General features: G+C 41.8%; 1 protein-coding gene across 4 annotated transcripts in view; it reads left to right on the top strand.

The window, feature by feature from the left end:
• Positions 1-20,901, top strand: part of LOC105252077 (homeobox protein homothorax) — a 376,959-nt gene that overhangs the window by 287,475 nt on the left and 68,583 nt on the right. For all 4 annotated transcript variants that reach the window (XM_025413054.1, XM_011259291.2, XM_025413053.1 and 1 more), the window contains exon 11: positions 40-116. In XM_025413054.1, coding sequence (XP_025268839.1) covers positions 40-116 — 77 coding nt within the window. The remainder of the gene's footprint in view (positions 1-39; positions 117-20,901) is intronic.

Raw genomic sequence — 20,901 nt, 5'->3', positions numbered from 1 at the left:
TCATCGTTAATGGAGCGGATTTACTCTTTTTGCTTGCAGCATCCATATCCCTCGGAAGACCAGAAAAAACAGTTGGCACAGGACACGGGGTTGACGATTCTTCAGGTCAACAACTGGTGAGTAAATCATTTCTTATGCAACACTTTATATGCATTTACCGTGCAATTTTATCTGCGTGAATAAAATATAAAAATGTAATATTGCATTTTCCAACATTTCTGTCAAAATATTAATCCGATAATTTTACAAAAAGATCGCATCAAAAAATCTTTCAATTTTCAATTCAAATGGAAAACGAGCATTTGATTTATCAATTCTTGATTTTTCGGCTATGCGATGCGAAAATATTTTTTAAATTAATCTCGCATTGATCGTTTGAATTATATCCGCAAATTAATCATCAGAAATTTCGATAAAAGTCAGTTGATACGTCCATCGATATTATGCTACACATTCAAAAGGAAGCATTTGACTTTTACGAATAATGTTCTACACGTATAAAAAGATACCGGGTTTGACGTAGCATGCATCTTGCCGTTAGCTTGCTTTATCTCCAATATTATCTCCGACTGAAAAGATTCGATAAATCTGAAATACACCGCGGGATAAAACAAATTGTGTTGAAAGCTATAAAGCACGTATATTTCATTCTAAACATTTGTCATCGCGGGAACGGCGATAATCGGGGAATTTTATAGGGCGTGCTCAGACTTTTTCGCGTGCTCGTGAGTGTAAACAAATTTATCTCCCGGTCGTGATCGAGTCTTCCTGAACGATAACGATTGAAAGCTCGCTGCGTGCGTGCCAAGCGAGAGAAACTTTTTCTAGACCGGCGGGCATGAGAGCGCGGCGGACGGGTGTCGAATCATATGGCACGTCGCACGTGTCATATGCGAATTCCAGACACCCTGAAATTACGCCCGTACATCAAACCGAACGAGGCGTGCACGACCGGAACCCCGGTACCGGCGATCGCACGTTGACGTTGCAACGAGCTGATTATTTCAGCGCGCCAATCACGCGAATACAAACGTCGTAGTAAGCATACGTGTGTCAGCGAGTCCGAACGAGAGACGAGCCGAGCGAACGTGCTGAATTTTGAAATTTATCGTATAATTTGTGTTTTTTTTATCCTCTCTTTCTATCTCGCAAAGAAGCATAAATTGAACCGACAGCGGTTTTCTGGCTTCGATTCTAATTCGTTCTGATATCGTGCGTCATCGACACTCGCAGTTTTGCTCGTTGCATCGCAGCAATTGCGTAATGTCGATGAACGAGTTTTGTATTTGTGAAAATTGCCATCTCGATTTAGAAAGGAAGAATTCTACAGAGAATCATGAGAGTAGTACTAGTTATTTTTGTTTCCCGTCTTATTAAAAGAGCGATATAACTAATGATGACCGCTTTTTATAAGTAAAAGATAGAACGGTTTTCTTATTTTCCGTCGTATTTGTTGCGAAAATGATTAGAAAATAATCGGTAATACTGGTCATTAGAGAAATGCAGGTAACTAAAAAGTAGAGATTGAATCATCCGAGCGAGCAACAGTTTCATAACGTAAGATTGAGAAATAGACGAGCAAAACGTATCTATAAAAAGATGTAAATCGCCATTTGCTCTTAGATTCAAGTGAGTTATAAAATACCGTCATTAAAGAGCGGGATCTGTGTTAAAATTCCACCTTACATTACAAGCCACTGTAACATCACCGCGAAGAGATCATTTCGTTCTCCGATAAAGCGAAATTTATTCCGGATCGTTACGACTAATCGAAAACATTTCGCATCGGCTACATCATCATCGATCGGAAATATCGGGTTACGTAATTTTACATAATGCATCGCTGTAATCCGCGTACTTTCCCATGCAATTCACTCTCTCGCATCCAAGAACTGCGTCTGTCTCTCTCTTTCTCTGCGGCGTGCTTTATCGCGCTAAATACACCGACACGCTAAGGAATTTCTTTACGGTCCATAAAAATTTTAATAGATTGCCGTTGCTTCGTGTAAAAACTCGGCTAATATATCGGGTATGGCGTATGGTTTCGTTACTTTCTTTCGTTGCGTTCACGTGGCTCGTGTCCAAGCGTCGTCCATGCGAGCGCAATAATTTCCGCGAGGCCGAGTAGAGCAAGCGAAACCGAGTGTAAAGATCCGTTTACATATGTAAGCACCAATATACGTTCATTTACTCGCTTGTACTCGTTTACATTGTCCCCGACAAATTCCTTTATTAGAACAATGGATATCCCGCACATTATTCGTAATATATTTCGATGTAATCTCATGTTACCACCACTACATCAGAGCCCAATAAAGATTTGTAATTTTATCGAAGAAAATATTGTAATAAAAATTACAATGTAGTTTTTGTATAATAATTAAAATATCTTAATCGTTATATTCCAGTTTTACAATCAATATAAAAGAATATATATTTTTCAGATAATTTGTGTAAAATTTTCTTTGTGTACTTTTACTTTATAAATTTGGAAAAATAAACTAGGAAAAGTAAATTCCAATGATCAGGAATGCATTTTGTATCCTTTAATCGAATGGCTAACATATTGGTTTGCTCCGTTTTAGACATAAACATAAATAAACTAAATATAATTATATAATGTAATAGCATTACATTTAGTAATAGTAATAATATAAAAGGAAGAAAATATTGAAATGTAAAAATTTGCTCTCGAAAAACTATGCGATTTACATTCTGATTTGTATAAGTTTGCATTGCAAGAGAGATGCTTTTGCTCGGAAGAACGAGTTCATTCAATGCATGTACTCTGTACTCGCATAATACATGCATCTTAATAATGTCGAACGATGTACGAATCGTACGTAACGTAGTCACATCACGCTCTAACGTAACGTAACGTTTAAAATAATATTTCGCTCACGTTGCGCGCATCGTAGCTTTCGCGACTATAGAGGTGAAGAGCTTGTAAAACGTTTATGCGCCATTCGCTTTATGCACCTTTAATCTCGGCGCGAAGTGCCTCGTGCTGGATATTATACTAGCCGCTATTATGTAGCGAGTTTACGATTTTCGTATCTGGACCGTCAATCGCGACTGCACTCTCGACAATCTTCTCGCATTTTTCCATTTTCTCGAGAAGTCCCGTTTCTGTCTCTCCTTCGCCCTCCTAGCGTATGATTATCATACCACCAATACTCGAATCGCCCGCAATTGACCTCGGATACTGATCGCGATTCTTTCTTCTGATATTTTATCCCTAGTTTTATTTTGATCCTTGCGAAGAAACATCTTGTTGCGGTCTCGGGATTGTCATTTAACGTTCAGGCAATTCGCTAAGCAGATATGCGTTCGAGGATATTTCGCGAAGACATCCCGTCGCAGGTGTGACTGATAAGTGCGGCGCGATTACGTTAATGACTGGGGTGCATATTTACGGCCGTTAACGTAATCGCTGGGTACAGTCACGTCGCGAATCGCTCGTCATTAGCGTAGATAGTTCGCGGATATCTCGGTGAATACCGAACGAGACACGGAGCACGGGTTACGAAACGCGTCCGCATCGAATCCAACTGCGATTAAAAGCGACGATGAATCGAGAGAAACGAGACAAGCGCGAGAGAGAAAAAGAGAGATCGTCGCGAGAGATAGCCGATACTTTACGGTCTCTTTGATACGCTCGCAGTTTACGGATTCAGGAATGTAGTCCGCGGGATCTCACGTATATATCTGTAATGACGATAATTAATAAATCGCCGCTCGCGGCCATTACGCGTCGTAATAATAAATTTAAGTATGCATTTCTACTTATAAGGAGGAATTTCGCCGACAATGTCGCAGTCTTGTCTCGTTCTTTTACATCGTGTCGCTTACGCAACGACGTTTGAGTTAATTATTCTGAAGGCAGAAATCTCGTCGATTCGCTTACCGTCTGTTATGAGATTTTTATTTTTTTTTCTGAATCGTTACTAGATGGCTTAACATAGATCGCTTGTCGATAATTTCTAAGCAGTACCGTGATATTTCCGACGTTTATTATAAAAGTGTATTTCAATTTTATGTTTATTTTTGATTTTTTATTTAACAGACAGGAAGAAATGTATAGACTCTTGCACGAGACATAATGTATTTCTAGCTTTAATAATTTTTTTATTTTTATTCTTTTCCATAATCCATTTTTCAAATAAACTTGCAGAGTAATCGCGTATGATATAAGCATATCATGTCCGCTAAATTTATAATTCACTAATAGTTAGAAAAATTGAATCGTTTTGTATGCACATCGTAGCGGACGAAGTATATCACAAAGTTACATTTTATATCTCCAGAATTATCGAATTTCTAGAATACTTTTTGCGATGACAATCGTTTTTCGATAAAGTTCCAAGACAAGCGCGCGATATTTTTAGAGCTCGTAAATTATTAGACAGCCAACCGCACTTACTTCGCGGAGAGGTATTCTCGAAGACACGATCGTCGTCGCGGCCGTTAATTCCCTACGATCCGGTATTAGCTGGAAAGGGTTAAGACGACGTAGAGAGCCGTCCCGTGAAAGCTTAGTCCTTCTCCGTCCCGTGGAAATCCCCCGTTTCTTCGAGTTGATCCATCCAGCCCTGTCTCCTTCCGCCCTTTCCATCTACGGGGAACGGGCTGTGTCTCACGCCCCCAATCTCGCTATCTTGATAGATGTTTCCGCGTGGCACCTGCGTCGGCATCCGAATTACATCGGGCCCTGTTTACCGTGATATTTAAGCGACGTAGTCGCGTCGCAATCCGGTCCCTGCAAGCCCCTCCTCCTCTCGTCGTGGATGAAATCGTGTCGCGCCGCGGTAATCTCTTCGGCTAACTTTAGCGGGAGCGAAGATCGAAATAATCCAGGTTACCCGTCGTTTTCCACGGGGATGAATCGGACGTGTCTGCATACGCGACACGCCGGGGAGACCGAAACAACGCGCGAAAAAAGGTGGGACAGAATCGCGCGCCGGATATAAAAGGCGAAACGAATCGCGCATCGGGGATGCATCGTCGACGGAGTATATATGTCCTCCTCGCTTTCTCCGCTTCCTTCTCTCGCTTTCTTTTCCGCTTATTTTTTCTCCCTTATGCCGCGACGTTGCGGCCGGTTTGCGGCGCGTATAAATAAAATTGTCGCGACGTTCGCGAACGTCTCTCGCATTTGGCTCTCGCTGAGCGGGCGCGAGGAGAGGACGCGAGGACGGGAGGATCGCGGTAATTGAGCACAAATCAAGTTTAAGGAGGGCCACCATCGCTAGCGATCCACGAAGTTGACGCCGCGTTACTTCGCTCAGCCAGCCGTGCCGTGCGCGCGTTTATATTTATTTCCATCGCGTTCCCGGACGCCCACGTAACGCCGCGCTAATTACGGACCCGCGGCGCTTCGTCGTCGCGCGAACGGCCCTAATTGCGTCGTCGCGATTGGAAAAGCGACGGGATATTTTGCAAGAGCGGCTGTTGTTTACATTCGGTACTTTTTCAACCAGTCGGCGTTCCTCGAATGTTGTTTGTCTGGTGAAATGTTTATTTCGCGAAACGGACCAGTCTGTAAGTTTCACACGAGGCACGTTTAATTTATTTTCGAGTTAACAATGTAAGAGTGTACGGTCATATTTTTCAGCATCTCGAATTTTCGAACTTAATTAAATTCATATCATTTTGTGCAATTTAGCGACGCATGTCGCCTAGAAAAAGCTGCCTTTATTTATGTATCGAGATTTCGAGAAAGACAGCGAGAGAGAGAGATAGAGCCACGCATCGTTCACTCGCAGGGCTGTTCGCTTCTCAGATTCCAACTAGTTGTACGGTGAAACTTGAAACCTCCGTTCGATCTTCATCTTCCTCCGCGTATTGGCATACGAACTTCTTTTACGAGAAGTCGCGTCGAGGAGCGGAAAGGTGCGAGGGAAGGAAAGAGGACAGGCAAACCACCCGCGTTTTTGCATACCGAGACGAAAGTGCGCGTCGTGATGTACGATTCGCGTGGGTGGGCAGGTATATAAGGGGGCGCGCGTAGGCGGACTCTGGAGCTTACGAGGCTTGCACTTGCGCCGAAGTGCATGCGAGCCCGCGGCAATTTCTTCGCGGCGCGATAAGTTTCGTGATATATTTCGCCGGGGGAAACTCATGTTTCCGTAATGCAATTAGAGCATGGCCGTGCGCCTCGCAGGAAAAAGGCGGGAAAGGACCGCTTATATCGTTGACGACGACAACGATGAGAATAAGTGGCTTAGAAATAGGTGCTCTAATTAGAATACGCTGGACAAATGAAGTAATTCGTAAATAAAATAAAATCGAGAAAAATATGCATGCACATGCATCGAAGATGAGTCCGACGACCATCTCTCTGGCTGCTTTCTCCCTCTCCCTCCCTCTTTCTCTCTCTCTCTCTCATTCTCTTCGTCCACAATTTTCCGTCACATATATCAACCTGGACAGTAGTTAGAACCGTTGCCAGCTTGTTACTGTGTAACCCTCCGCGATTCGCGCACACAAACGTGTGCATACCTCTGCCTAACTTACGCCTGAAAATCGCGTACACCAGGACCAGTGCGGGGAAGAAACTACTCGCGAGAATGTACAAGAGATTATGCGAAGAAAAGCAACGATTGAAAATGATATCTCTTTAAAATTCGAATGTTACACACACACACCTAAGTAAATATCCTAATAATTCAAATTTGTCATATCACGATTAGATATTAAAGCATGCTGAATCAGTAATTTCAAGTCCGGGATGGACCATCTTCTTGCTTGGAAACTCCACCTTCTTGTTTGAGAGTAATCATCCGCAGAGCCTTCGCGAACTAATGTTCGCGCGCGTCATTCCGGCAGCGTACGAATGTGCGCTAATATTCTCGCTAATTTAACCGCTCCCCCCGCCCTTTCTCGCGACGCATTTCGCTAATAAAGCAGAAGTTATTTATCGGCTCTTGCCCACCTCCGGTTGCGCTGCCTCCTCCGACCGCGGTGGCTTCGCCTGGCACTCGGGCCGTTTATTTCGCGGCCGCTACTCGCGGAATCTCGACGACATTTTTCTTCCGCGCGTACACCACTTTATGCCGCAAACGGTAACGCCTGCGATATTCGCCCCGTTTAATCCGCGGTCGAAATAATTTTATCCACCGGGCCGTTTGTCTCGTCGTCGCTTCCTCCGCCGACGTCGTTGGCCGCGCGCGTTTTTCTTCGCACGCACATTGCGTACATCGCACGCCGTAATTTAGGTTACTTAAGCCGCGGACTAAATAATTTTATCACTATGCTCATTTATTTTCCCGATGTTTCTCGCGCGTTGTATCAACGCGGCGCGCAGCGAGAGATATGTTTTCCCGCGCACAAGAGGCGGAATCGCTTTTATTTCCCGCGACGAATATTGTGCTGACGTCCGTTGAAAACCGTATTTCTTCGTGCTGTTTCGTACGAATTAATTATAATCCCCGATGAACCTGTATCTGTCCATTCTGATAAGCGGTTTCCTGTGCGCGCGTGGAAATAATTCTACGTTTTAAGCGGTCTCGTTTCATTTTTACTTTTTCTCGACGTGGCTCTTCGTCGCGTATGTCTCGCCATGTGATTTACTCTATTTAAGAGCCGGAGGTTGAAATAATTTTATCACTTACAGCTGCACCGTCGTCGCGACGCAGTGTCTTGAGAGGGTTTCGATGTTAACAGAGACGAAGAACGATTTCGCTTAAGCCTTCAAAATGCTTAATCACTGGACAAAATTTACCGCTTCGCGGCTACCTAAGAGAGAAAAAAAGTATTTGGCAAGCTTAGCGTGAAACAATAAAATCCATTTCTGCGTCGTCGGAAATTTGCACCGAAATTATCATCGCAATTTATATTTACGTACAATTTACGTATATAATTTTTTATGATGCTATGCCTTGTTGCATCGAACAATACATGATATCATATTTTTAAGGAAAGAAGCGGTATCTATTAATATCCCTTCATTTAGATATTTCCATTCATTAAAAAATTTGAACCGATTTTAACTTGACTTAACTCTTGACTCTTTCTTTATTTTATTATTATCGCTGAATAAAATATATAACGTGAAACGCATAGTATGAAAATCTTTGTACCTGTTATATCATGTTAAAGGGATGATGATTGAGCAAAGCTTTTTTTTTCTACACAGGTTCTCCTCAATAGTGCCCTCGCGATCTTTCTCCTTCTCACCGATCGAATCGTTAACATCATAACTGTACGTCGTGGGGGTAATTTAGACCGCTGTAAAACCACGAGCAGTCCACGACGTCCCCTTTTGCATGTCGTATGCGTGTATATATGCGTTTGGCTGTTAAGCGACTTGCTAACGAGACATTTCGTTTTACAAAATCGCGTTCGAGACTCGGGAGCCACGCGAATGGGGCCGTAAATCCCCGCAACCGGATGTTAATATCTTCCTCCCTCCATGTACCCCGAGACACGGCTGTCCTACCTTCGGTTCGTGTTCCGCAAATATTGTTGCACGGCGTGGATGTCGCAGTTTTAAAGGCAATGGCCGTTAAACGTCACTCCCGTTGCTCCAGACCGGACCTAATCTCGCGCGCGTATTCCGCGAAAATGTCGTGACTCGTTTTGCAAACGGTCCAGCGCAACTGAACGATGGGCGATAAATCATGGGCACGCGTAAAAGTGGTAAACCGTGCGTTCCGTCATAGCGGTAAATATTCCGCAAGATTGTCGTTCGAGGATTCTATACGAGACAATAATATGCATGTGTAAAATGATACAAAATTGATTGATCATTAACGAATTTACAGGTTGTTTCAAATTGCCATTGAATTTCAAGTGATAGAGAATTGATTATATTAAATTATTAGTATTATTTCGTATGAGTTGAGAAAAATACGCGTGATTTTTTTTTTATTTTTGATTTTACACGATCGTTTTGAGAATATCCAGAAATGAGAGCAAGCTATATAGTTTGCATTTCAAGTAAGCAACTTTGCGTTTGAAGTCAGCTAAATCCGGATTCGTTGCAGATCGTTCGATTACCCATAGGATAGAGAATAGAATCGACTTCCCGCAAATGAGGTCGTCGAGGAAGAAAGCACGCTATTATAGGAAACGAGGATAGACTCACCGTCTTATCTCTATTCAGTTGTAGCGATTATTCTACAGATTCTAGATTTTCGAGAATCGCCTGCGACGATCTCATTTCTGTTCGGTTGTGAGAATAATCGAACGGTAATGAAATTTGCATATGTATACATCTCAATTAATTAAGTACAAGTGCGTCATATTTTTTCAAGCAGAAGACCTCTGAAGACACGCTTGAATTAAAAAAGTGATTCTTATCTTTATTATCAATCTTTCTTTTATTTAAAATTATCTCGGGAATAAAATTGCTTTATAAATCATTATACTTTTCTCTTCTGAGAAAATGAATCACTTCGTATAATCCACTCGCAATCAAGATTTGACATCGAGTCAATGTATCGTTCGAGCTAATTGGAAAATCGTTATCATTCAATCTGGCAAATGATCGAAAGGCGCGTTTCTCGGAGAATTTCAGGAATGTTTTTGCATTCCGATCGGACTCGCGATGCGAGTCAAATCCACGCAGAACAGGACTCGTTTGCGCGCTGCGAGGACAGGTGACACCGAGGATAGTAAGTTAGCCGGGTGTCACCGGCGTTGTATTCGTATCGCGTCGCTCCATCACTTCTCGGGGTATTTTTTTACGGCGGTATGCCTTATACGGGCGTCTCAGGATTTTCGACTCGATCGATCATACGATCTCGTTAATCTCCAGAATTTTATGGCTGCGGTTGCCAACTGTATACTATCGATATATAATAAAAAAAGATCTATTTTTAGATTGATTATATTCTGCATTATTTCGTTATATTGTCCCAAATTCAACGACATCAAATCCTTTAATTCATTTGAAATGATGCGTTACGTATGATGCGATTTTAAATGTGATAATTTAATCCGCTACATATAATAAAACTCGGCGTGTGTTCATTTCGCACTCGCTGGCTGACTTCGTCAAACGATCTCATTTAGTCATTCTCGTGCCGCCCCCTCAACGTCTCCCATCAACCCTACCGAAAAGCTCGGGAAGTCCCCTCGATGCGGTGATACTACCACCATCGCCTCCTGTAGCTAGCAGGAAACCCTCTGGGGGCCTCGGGGTGGGCAGGAGTCGGATATCTAATTAGCGGGGGCTGATCGGTAATTACTACGATTAATCAATCCGTTTTCCATTTGTGCGCGCCGCGCGCGCTGAGAAGTAGCGGGGTAGAAGAGCGAATAGAAGAGCAGGGTAGGCACGTCGTAATAGTCGAAGAAGGGAGAAATAGGTCCTGGTTAGAACCGCCGGAAAGGGATGCCGAAAACGTGAGAGAGAGAAAAGGGGCGCGATTGCGGCGGAGCAAACTTGTTCCGCGATTCCGTAGCTGTGGTAATTTCGAGATTGGGATTGTCGACCTTCCGGTCAATTAAATCTTCACAATAAAGTCGCATTTATAGACCTTGAATATTACGTTAACATTTCTTCATTATTCTTGAAACGTCAGCCTGAAAATAGAACTTCTCTTAATGCCCGATATTTCAGAGAAAATTGCTTTATAAATAACAAATCTTTTTTTTATGATATATTCATTCTTTCTTTTTCTCCTATCAATTCATATTTGCGTGCGATAGATGATTTTATTATGACTTTATAAACGATACGATTAAATTATGTCTTCCTCGCTTACGTCTCCTTGAAATATCCGTTGACAAGCAGACGAAACGAGGATGTGCGATATGATTTGTATTAAATTGATCTCGCAATCGACATGAATTGCACTTATGCGCTTGTAAAGTAGAAAAAGATAGGTGGACAGAAGGGAAGTGGAAGGAGAGGATCAGTAGCGTTACGAGATTGACCGGGTCAAATGCATACATTTCGACCCACTCGACAAACTTTTATTGCATTAGGCTTCGCACGTGCATTCACTTTGTCCGCCCCTCCTCCCTCTTCTCTGTCCTGTTCGCTTTACACTCATTGAGAACCGGCATTATCACCGGCGTAGGCACAGGAAGGACACTTTTGACTGTGTAAATGCAAACGAGGTCGACGGACTTAACGCGAGATAAGCATACGTGAAGAGAATTATCTCTAAAAAAATGGATAAAGAGGAGCATTTTTCAATTCGTAAAGTATAATCTAAGATAATAAGTAATATAAAAAGTACTTAATTTGTGGAAAAAAATGTTAACAAATAAAATAAGAAAGAGAATTTTATATAAATTTTTATGAGATTTTAGAAGAGAGAATACAGCATATTAAAAAATGATTTTTAATATGCTGTATTCATCAAAAAGTATAACAATTTTTACAAGAAAAAGATATCCTTTTAATACCGAAGGGGTCGTAAGATCTAATAAGAAGGATATATCGCATTATAATGTTACGGCACTGTAGAAATAGAATCCTATTAGGAACAGCGCGCTAATGTTGCATAGGGGCGTCGAGGCATATGGAACGAAATCGCTTGATGCCATTAGCCTCGACTTTGTAAATAGTTTTCGCTCGAAGAATAACAACGCCGGCGCGACGCGGAACTGAGGGGTTGTAACCCTAAACCCTCGTGCTCGCCATTCTCCGCGAGCATCAACGTAACGAAGAATGCCTTCGTATGAAAGGAGTCGATTGTGATCGATCACCGGGGATTGTTCTCTTCAGACCCTTTCACGAAAGGGTTAGAGCATGCTGCATCCAGGGCAGCCGGAAGGGGGGGGGGAGGACGGCTGCCCCGTTATTTGTTTTGCGCGAGAAGATTATCGCGTTATTACGCCCAGCGAGTCAAGGGTCCCAAAGATCACCCTAAGCTCGAAGACACGCAAACACTTGGCTTCTCGAATTACATTCTAGAATTGGCAGACGACATTGCCCTTTCCCATTGTAATCTTCCGATATTTATAAGATATCAAGATATTTTTCTTGATAATTCAAAATAAAATCAAATAATGAAATTTGAGAGTTGCAAAAATATATTCGAGTATATTGTCAAAATAATCTTTGCAAAGAACTGATCGAAATGTACTTGTTTTGCATATAAATTTCGATAATCGAATATTGATAAAATTTTTGTGAAAAATTTCGTTTGAAGATGCATGACTTCGCGCAACTTTCGCGTTAACATTCACAGACGATCAGATTTCATCGTTGTTTTGGCAAGAGAAGCTTGTAGTTTAAAGCATGGTTTGAGCATATGGAGACAGAGGTAAAACTGTGGTTATGGAAGAGATGATGGAGCTGGAGAAGATAGAGACCGGTCGCCGCACAGAAGAGCCGTTGAACAGGGACAATGCTTTCATCATTGCCGCTCTTTCTTTCATTCCCCGCACCGGAGGTAGACCTCCTTCTCTTTCTCTCTCTTTCTTTTTTCTTTTCTTTTATGCTTTTTTGGCCGCAAAGGATCCATTGTCGTCGAGTTGTAGGTGGGTACCGTCAACCGGTAGGTATCAATGTCTTCTACGCGGCAAGGGTTGGGGGATGAATGGGTTTTGTAAAAGTCCCTTCTTCTTTTCCGCTTCCTCCCGCTCTGTATGCCTCCTCCCAATTGCGTTGTCTGCATCCTCTCGGTCTGAAAGACAGAAACGCTCTTTTCTTTTCGGCTCGACCGCGATTACGTTTGCTTTTTGTCAATAAAATGTCACACTAAATGTCTGTGTGTAGTAAACTTTGGTAAAAAACAGAGATTCAATATATGCGCAAAAAGATGAATTTATCTTTAATTCGATTTATTACTAATCGACATTGAAATTTACATATCAGTAATCTATGTAAAATTAATTCGCGCGCATAATTTAATGTGGCATCTATATCTTCTTTGTTATATTTTCGATCTGGATATGTACATTTTCATGTTGCGGTGAGAATTTCCATCGCTCGGGCAAATCCTCCATTTTCATCTGATGTCCCCGAGGATGAAGACATCTTTCGGAGTATTACCTCGCGATTGTAGGATGATTGTCGGCTGGGAGCCCCGCGGGAGGCCGCCAGATGTTTCGCGGCGACCCAATCAGACAACCCCCGAAGCAGTGCGCGACAATCAACCATCAAACAATCTGTCACCCTCCGGAACAGTCCGGTTGCTTGGATGATCGTGAACCAAAACACACACGTACCCACAACTCATAGATTTTTCAGCCTTTTCATAAAGCGCATGCAAGTGAGCATATGTCCTCACGGTCGGTTTAATTATTTTGCTTGTTATGATGCGTGTGGTAAAACGCGGTGGTCCTTCAGTGTGAGTTTGATATCATGCTCTTCTGACACTTTAGCATATTATTATCTACAATACATATCTATAATAGTTAAAGAGAATCACACATGTTTGTAAAGTAGGTTCTATTTTTCCACGTATGTTTATCATTTTCGTATTTTATATAGTTTATAATTTTATTATTTAAAAAATATGGAAAGAAATTAGTACAAATTTTATTATCCAAGAAATAATATTTCTTACATAATGTTTTTGACATATTTATGATTGAAATAATTTTTCTTTTTCTTTCCTTTGAAATAATATTAGTATTATTGTTATTTTCACAAATTCATTAACGTTAACCAGACATGCAACGAGCGTTTCAAGATTCGTAAGACCTCGGTTATTCGGATCATATGAGAATGGAAGTCATCTCTCGAAGTTTCAACCGCCATAAAGGACACCTAGCTAGGATATTCTGGTTAAGGACACATCTCGTGATATCTTGCAACGGAAGGAAGCAAAAGGCGTTCACGGGGTTACAGCGTACCTGAAATGCCTTGCTACGCCATTCGGAAGCTCGTTTGATGGCTCGTGTAGTCGTTATTGTCTCCGGCCGGCATCTCATGTCGTTACTAAGAGCTTCTACGGCATCGTTGACCACACATCCGATAACGACAAAACCGAGAAATTGTTAAAATCCACCATCAGCGCCCTTCGACGCCGTTTATCTTCCTTCGTTATTTACCCTAGCGTAGCTACTCGCTATATTTCGAACTTATTTTCATCTCCCCCTTCTTAGTTCGTCCCTTCGTTCGTTTTCTCTCCCTACATGGGTTAGAAACGAGGAAGGCGCTGGCGAATGCGAGTCGTGGAGGAAAACGGCGGAGGTGGAACGTAGTAACTAAGTTTTTATTGGGCAGTATATTACGCGGTCCGGCGATGGCTTCCGTCTCGCCAGCGTCTAAGTTAAGCGGATAACCGTATATTTCCGAAGGAGGATCACACCGGCCAGCACCTGCGTTCCAATACTTAGAGAGGTGTCCCTCCTTCCATCTCATATCTTGCTCTATCCTCTTTTCTTTTTCTCTGCTCCTTCTTCGTCTTTCTTCATAAGAGTTCTCTTCGTTTCGCCGATTACCACGTCTTGAAAATATCTCTTATTAAAAGTTCTGTCATTTCAAAAATTCCAAAGTGTTAAATATATTCAGATTGTGATTTTTATCTCTAATATTCTTTAACGGGAACAATTGAAGAGAGTATCGTTTATAAAGACGCAATCTCTTGCCTTTTCAAATCACTTATTTCAAATATAAAGGTATCTGAAGTTTTCTCCTTTCGGGGGAACTTCAGTCTCTTTACCTTTAATTAATTACACTTCCCCCTCCCTAAGAACTTAACCGGATTGTATTATATTAAATTTATAATAGTTTTCACTTCCCACGCGGTGTTAAAGCTTGTATCCCTCTTACCAGGAAGCAATTTGCGCTAATTACGAACGCTGCCTAATTATACATCCGACCTATCCTGCTTGCAGCCCCAAATCTCTCCGCGTTCCCTACCTCCGCGTCTTTCATCCTGCCATCCACCGAGTTCGCGAGGAAAAGCCCTCTTCGTTATAGCGAGCGCATAGAGACCCCATTTATAATGTACGAGATACGCGTGTGTTTATACATAAGCGCAATTGGCTACAACGTTTCGCGTAAGAGTCGGGATGAGTGTGCGCATTTATCTGCGCCACAAAGACCGCAAATCTACTCGAGCGTAGCGCGATATTTCTGCTGAGCGATCTAGTATTCTTCTTTAGACTTTCTTACATCGTTCGCACTATTGAAGAACATCGGAAACAGTATTCTGCATTTCGCAAATTTGGTAGAAATTGTGTTTCAAATTTTTTTATTTAACTAAAGAATAATTTTATCGATGATAATCGATCTAACGGAAATTCATTATACGTGTATACGCAACAGATCGTGCGAGTATATGCAAGATTCGATTAGATTGTTATTAATTCAGCTTAAACACGGCAATGCATCACGTAAATCCGTGATTTGTCTGTTGAAATTCGGTCGATTTTTAGCCGCGAATGCAATATTCGAGAATATAGTTGTAAGCACTTCAAACCCACGAAAATAACCAGAGGATCTCTGGTCTCGCGGGACTTTGCATATTCCCGAATCTGAAAATATTCGCATGCAAAGTCTTCTTGGCGTCGGGGGTAAGGGGAACGTGGAGTTTTGCGGAGAGCGGCAATGGGGGGCTGGCCCGTTTATAATAAAGCGCAATATCCGAGGATTTCCTTAAGTTGCATATTCAATGATTTCCTCGGAGACTTTGGTCGTTCGCCGTAGTGGTGCGAGGGGAGAAACAGAGAGAGGGCGAAAGTGGCTGTACGGAGGGAGCAACGTAAAATTGGAATCGTTAAAACGAACCAGGCACATATATACTGATGTTTAAAATAACGCGATCATATTTCTCTCTCTTTCTTTTTCTCTATTAATAAAAACAAATTACGAATAGAAACATAATATTTTGTCGATATTTAATGCAAAATTTATACTGAAATTGAAAATTGAAAATTTAGATTGAAAATTTAAAAAGAGAAAAATATGCAGTATATAAAACTTATATATTGGTATATCGTAAAATGATTTTTAAATAAATTTTAATTTCTACGTTGAAAACTTTCTAAAAATTAAACTGTCTATACATATAAGTATCTTTAGAAAGTTTTATCGCGATGATAAAGAGAGTCACGTCCGTCATAATTCGTCAGTTGAATGACAATTCGGGGAGAGACCGATTTGGTAGACCCTTAGGTACGCAGATTGCCACGCACTGTTTGACGCGGCGTGCGTTGCCGTGGGTGGCACCGGAACTTCAATTCAGCGTGGCAGCGGCCGACTATATGATAAATATTGTTTAGCCTTGTCCGACGTTGAGCCGGTAAGTGAAGCCGGGGTTCGTCGTGGCTGATGGTGTTGGACCGGGTGAGTGATGTCCAGGCGCGCGCCTCCCGTCAACGGGATAGGTCGGCGCGAAGGAGAATGATGATGACATAATGACGTCGCAGTGGGCGAGCAATAGCTGACATCCGCCACCGAATATTCTAAATCACTTGCTCGTTCGCGTCCTCGTTGTCGTTGTCGTCGTCGTCGTCGTCGTCGTCGTCGTCGTCGTCGTCGCCGCCGCCGCCGTCGCTGCGTCCGTCGTTCTCCTTGTCACCAGCGTTGTTCGCGTGCTTGTCACCGTCATTCGTGTTTACGAGCCTCCGGCACCCGCTGCCCGTCCATCTCTTTGTTACCGAAATTCAGTCTCCGAAGCGCCGGTGAATGGATAGTTACAGGATGTTCATTATGGAGCCGCGGTACGTAATGACGGAAGCGTAACAATGATTACGTCGCGTTGCACTACGCGTTCGTGGTCCATCAAGTGATAATTTCATGCGACAATCTGCTTCTATAAACCTCCTTCGAAACAATAAATTAGAGGATATGATTTTTATCATGATTTGTTGTACTAAATTAACGGATATTGTTGTTTAATGCGCGACGTCCAAGAAAAATGTCGACGTGTTTTGACAACCTCATGTGGCTCACAATATAGCCGCTTCAATGTACTTAGCTTTAAACATGTAGAAATCCTTCGGTGTATCACTTAGAGCCCGTTAGTGACGATGACGCGGTACTATCGACTAGAGCTGTTTAAAGGCGTCAATACGGTGGTGAAGAATAAGGGCATTCCCTGGCGCCCTTCTTACAACACGACTCATTCCTTCTATCCCGGCGACCGGAGGTACAGTTGCCGGTGCAAAACGTAGGAGGGGGATCGTGGAAACCTTCCCTTATTCCAGGAGGGCAGGATAAGAGAGAAAGAATGCCGGGGTCTATGAAAAATGATGACGCGGCGCTTGTAAAAGAAATGAAATCGGGCCCGTCGAGAAAAAAGAAAGTAGAGTTGCCGGTGGGGTTGAAAATCGAAGGGTGGCGATAGGGTAAGATTCAGGGGCTGTCGGGAGGAAAAAAAAAGGGAGCTAATTCCAAGTGTCAGGAATAATAGTGTGCCGTCATCGAGCTGACGAGGATTATCGAAAGATTGTCGCGTGTCGTTTTCAAGTTTGTTCGCTGATTAACTTCTCTCTATCTTTTTCTCCTTTTCTGTGCTACACATTTTTAATAATCAACTGAGGGTGAACGAGTTTTTTATTTTATTCATTTTTTTATTAATCAAAGCTTGACTATTAAAATGGCTTATATATTTAAGATAAGAAAAAAATAAGATGAAGCGCTTTTCATTGACTTATATTTTATCGATTAATATTATACTTATTTTTTTTCCTTCATTTGTTTACAAATGAAAGTTTATCTTTTAAATAAATGAATTTTTTTTTCAAAGGCGGTAACATATGTCTTATTTTCTTTGTTTGTGAAATAGTATGTTATATATTTCATAAGCCACTCATTTTCCCTAAAACGGTCATCTAACCGTACAAACAGGCAGTAATCGGTCTATGTGGACTCATAAACACTGCAAGCTACAGCCATAATCCAAACCTTTACAGTTGACCAGGAACCACCACGAAGACGACATCGAAGTAGTACTTTAATGGGTCAGGTAGCTGGCGTTTCGATTCCCATGAGGGTAGTTCAGAAGCCCATCCTCCATGACGTCATCGAACTTTAATAACATACTCTGCAGTTTCTCTTTCTCTTTCTCTCCCCTTTTCGTACAATTTCTCTTCTTCAAACGCGTTTTCTGTCAAATGAAATTGTAACACGATAGGACATCGAAAATATTTTTATATCGCTTTTCATTATTTTCTAAATAAAGTTGGACTGCACGACTATCCTTGTTTGTTAGTTATGGGAACATTTCGCATGCAAGAAATTTATTCCGATGCGAGTTTCGGATTTTAATCGAATTCATTTCCTTTTGTATCTTCCGCATTGGTTCCACTTTTTCGGCCTCGCCACGCCTTCATTCGCGATGGCACTTAGCATAACAATGGGAACGGGAAAGCATGTGGAATTGCGAGGAGAGGAAGACTGGGAACGGTGAGCGCGTGCGGCGATGCGCATTTTGACAAATCGCTCCGTTCCTCGTCTTCGTTGTCGAGGCTCCCTTTTTTGATCTCCTGGCGGGGCTCCACGTCTAATTCTCCGGAATGTTTTCGGCCCGACGTCTCGCTGGGTCTCAGCTTGCCCCCATCCACATCGGGTAGTTTTCTTCTCTCCTCGCGTTTTGGTCGACGCGTTACGCTCTTTCGAATCCCTTTATATCGAATTTATCAGCACCCTGCGGAACATGCATATCTCTATGACATCCTTTGTATCCTTTCCCGTCGAGGAAAATATCGGCATTTTACATGCACGCACATATATTCCACTGATATATTAAATAAAAATTCTTTACTTAAAAGGGAAAAAATTTTTCTGTGGTCAAATAAGGGGGCAACATATTTTTCTGACGGAATTACTATCGAGTTATATTATTTCATCATAATAATCTAGTGTAGCGAATTATGTCAAAAAAGTTTTTCTTTTATGCGTCAAAGTTTGAAGTAGCAGAAAGCACATTGAAACGACAAAGCAAAACGTAACCCAAAAAGGTCTTGTCGTTTCCCCATTTTCATTTCCCGTAGCAATAGTTCATTAAAAAGGTGTTTCAGGGGCAATTCCATGAGCTATTAGGTAGCTTCTATCACTCCTCCGGGTGCCATTTTCCCTCTCCTTTACCATCATCCTGGCCGCGAGCCCATCCCTGCCTGCGGGAGTACGGATTCAGCACGGACATTACGTCGGTTACAGGATCGGTCGGTCCACAGGAAAAAGGAGATGTCATTCCGGAGATCGTTATGCTTTCCGTAAAAGATTTACGCGTCTCGATAAGTTAGTCAGTTAATATTTAAAAAAATATGAAATTTCAATAATAATGAAACGGAAAAAGTAGAAGATATGATTGCTTAACGAATGAAGACACAGTAAACAATAATTTCCTTTTATACAATAAACTAAAATAAATTATTTTGATAAATATATTTATTATTAACAAGGAAATATTGAAAAATGGATAAAATTATATTTAGTCAAATAGATGAAATTATTAAATCTTTAGTATATAATCGAATAACTTTAATGGTTATTAAAAAAATTCGAAGCAGCAAAAATTTAAAATAGTATATGAAGCGAACTTTTTAAACGGGAACAAAAGAATCGTTGAGAAGAGTGGCAGAAGGAGCACAGCGTGTCCGAGTTGATAAAACCTTCTCGAAAGACGAAGGCGAGGGTTGAACGGAACAGCACCATTTATCACGCGGTGGAACCAGGTGTAGAGAAAGGAGAGGTCGATATGAACGAAGCGAGTGAAGTAATAAACTCACGAAAGAGCGGTCTGGAGGAATAGAAAAATCGGAGAAAATGAAAAAAATTTTCTCGCAAACTCTTGCAATTGCTCAAATATTTCGTAAAATATTGTATTAGTAATTATAAAAATCTATTATAAAGAGATACTTAATTTAATTAAAAGTAGTTGCATTTTTAATTCACTGCAATATGAAAGAAAATATTTCGGCAAGACAGTATTTCTTAACATAAATGAAACATGTATCGGCTGTATCGATACTTTAGAATTCTTTTCACCTATTTTCTTCACGTAATGTTCGAGCTGCTTAAAGAATATCCTAAAACGTGGCGCGCGAATTGGGCCATAATATAACCGAGCGATTACGCGAACTCTAATGCCCCTTGGGTCCTGCTTTAAGGAGGATCCGTAGGATTTTGCCTGAGCCGCGCGAGGAAGTCGCCCCGGGGTAATAACGCGTCATCTCCGGAAGAGGCGTTTGCGTAATTATACGGTAGCTAGCGGCCACCTTTCTACTCTTAGTTGATTTCTTGTCCGCTCACCTCCGTAAACTTGTTGGTTCTGTGTAGGCTACCGGTCTTCTCCGTATAATATACCCTATTCCTCACACCCTAACGTAATAATGGTGCGAGGATTCGAGGCGGATCGCCATAATTCTTCCAATTTCTACTAACTTTCCGCGGATTTACAACTTAAATAACTGCCTCATCGCGGCATGGATTTCTCCACCGATTAATTTACGCGAACCAGTTATTTTTGCGACGATCATTCTTCGCGCACAAGATTACACTGTAACTACAAATCAAACAAAAGGACATTTGAAATATTCATATATTTGCGTGCGCATCGCCGTTATCAAATATAAATTGCAGCGTGACTACATTAGTCGTGCAAATCCGAGAAAGTTTGTAATATAATAATAGCTCTTGTATACTGGAGATATAGTCTGATTCGCGACAACGATTCGCATGTTTACGCATACATCAGCGGGATTAAACGGGACGCGAAAGAGACGGCGCGCAAAAAAGAAAACGGTCCAGCGCGCAGACTAAACAGATGCATAAATTTCATCTTCTTCGAAGTCGGCGCTCGACGATGAATCAGGCTAATTCGTCGCCCTTGCGCTTATTCGCGAATATTCGCATACAGAGGATTCGCATTAGCGCTGTCGTGTACGCGCACCTCCAGGAAATATCGAACCAATTCGACTTGGTGTCGAGAGAGAGAGAGAAAGAGAGGGAGGTTCCGGCGCTTTCCGCCAGCCTCAGGCGTCTCATTATCGCGCTTAGCGTAATAGAATAACGCGGCTATTCGTCTTCTTCGCGAAATC

The sequence above is a fragment of the Camponotus floridanus genome, unplaced genomic scaffold, assembly GCF_003227725.1.
Source record: "Camponotus floridanus strain SB8 unplaced genomic scaffold, Cflo_v7.5 scaffold6, whole genome shotgun sequence".
NCBI lineage: Eukaryota > Metazoa > Arthropoda > Insecta > Hymenoptera > Formicidae > Camponotus > Camponotus floridanus.
The sequence above is the reverse complement of the archived record's forward strand: the minus strand, read 5'-3'. Positions and strand labels throughout refer to the sequence as shown.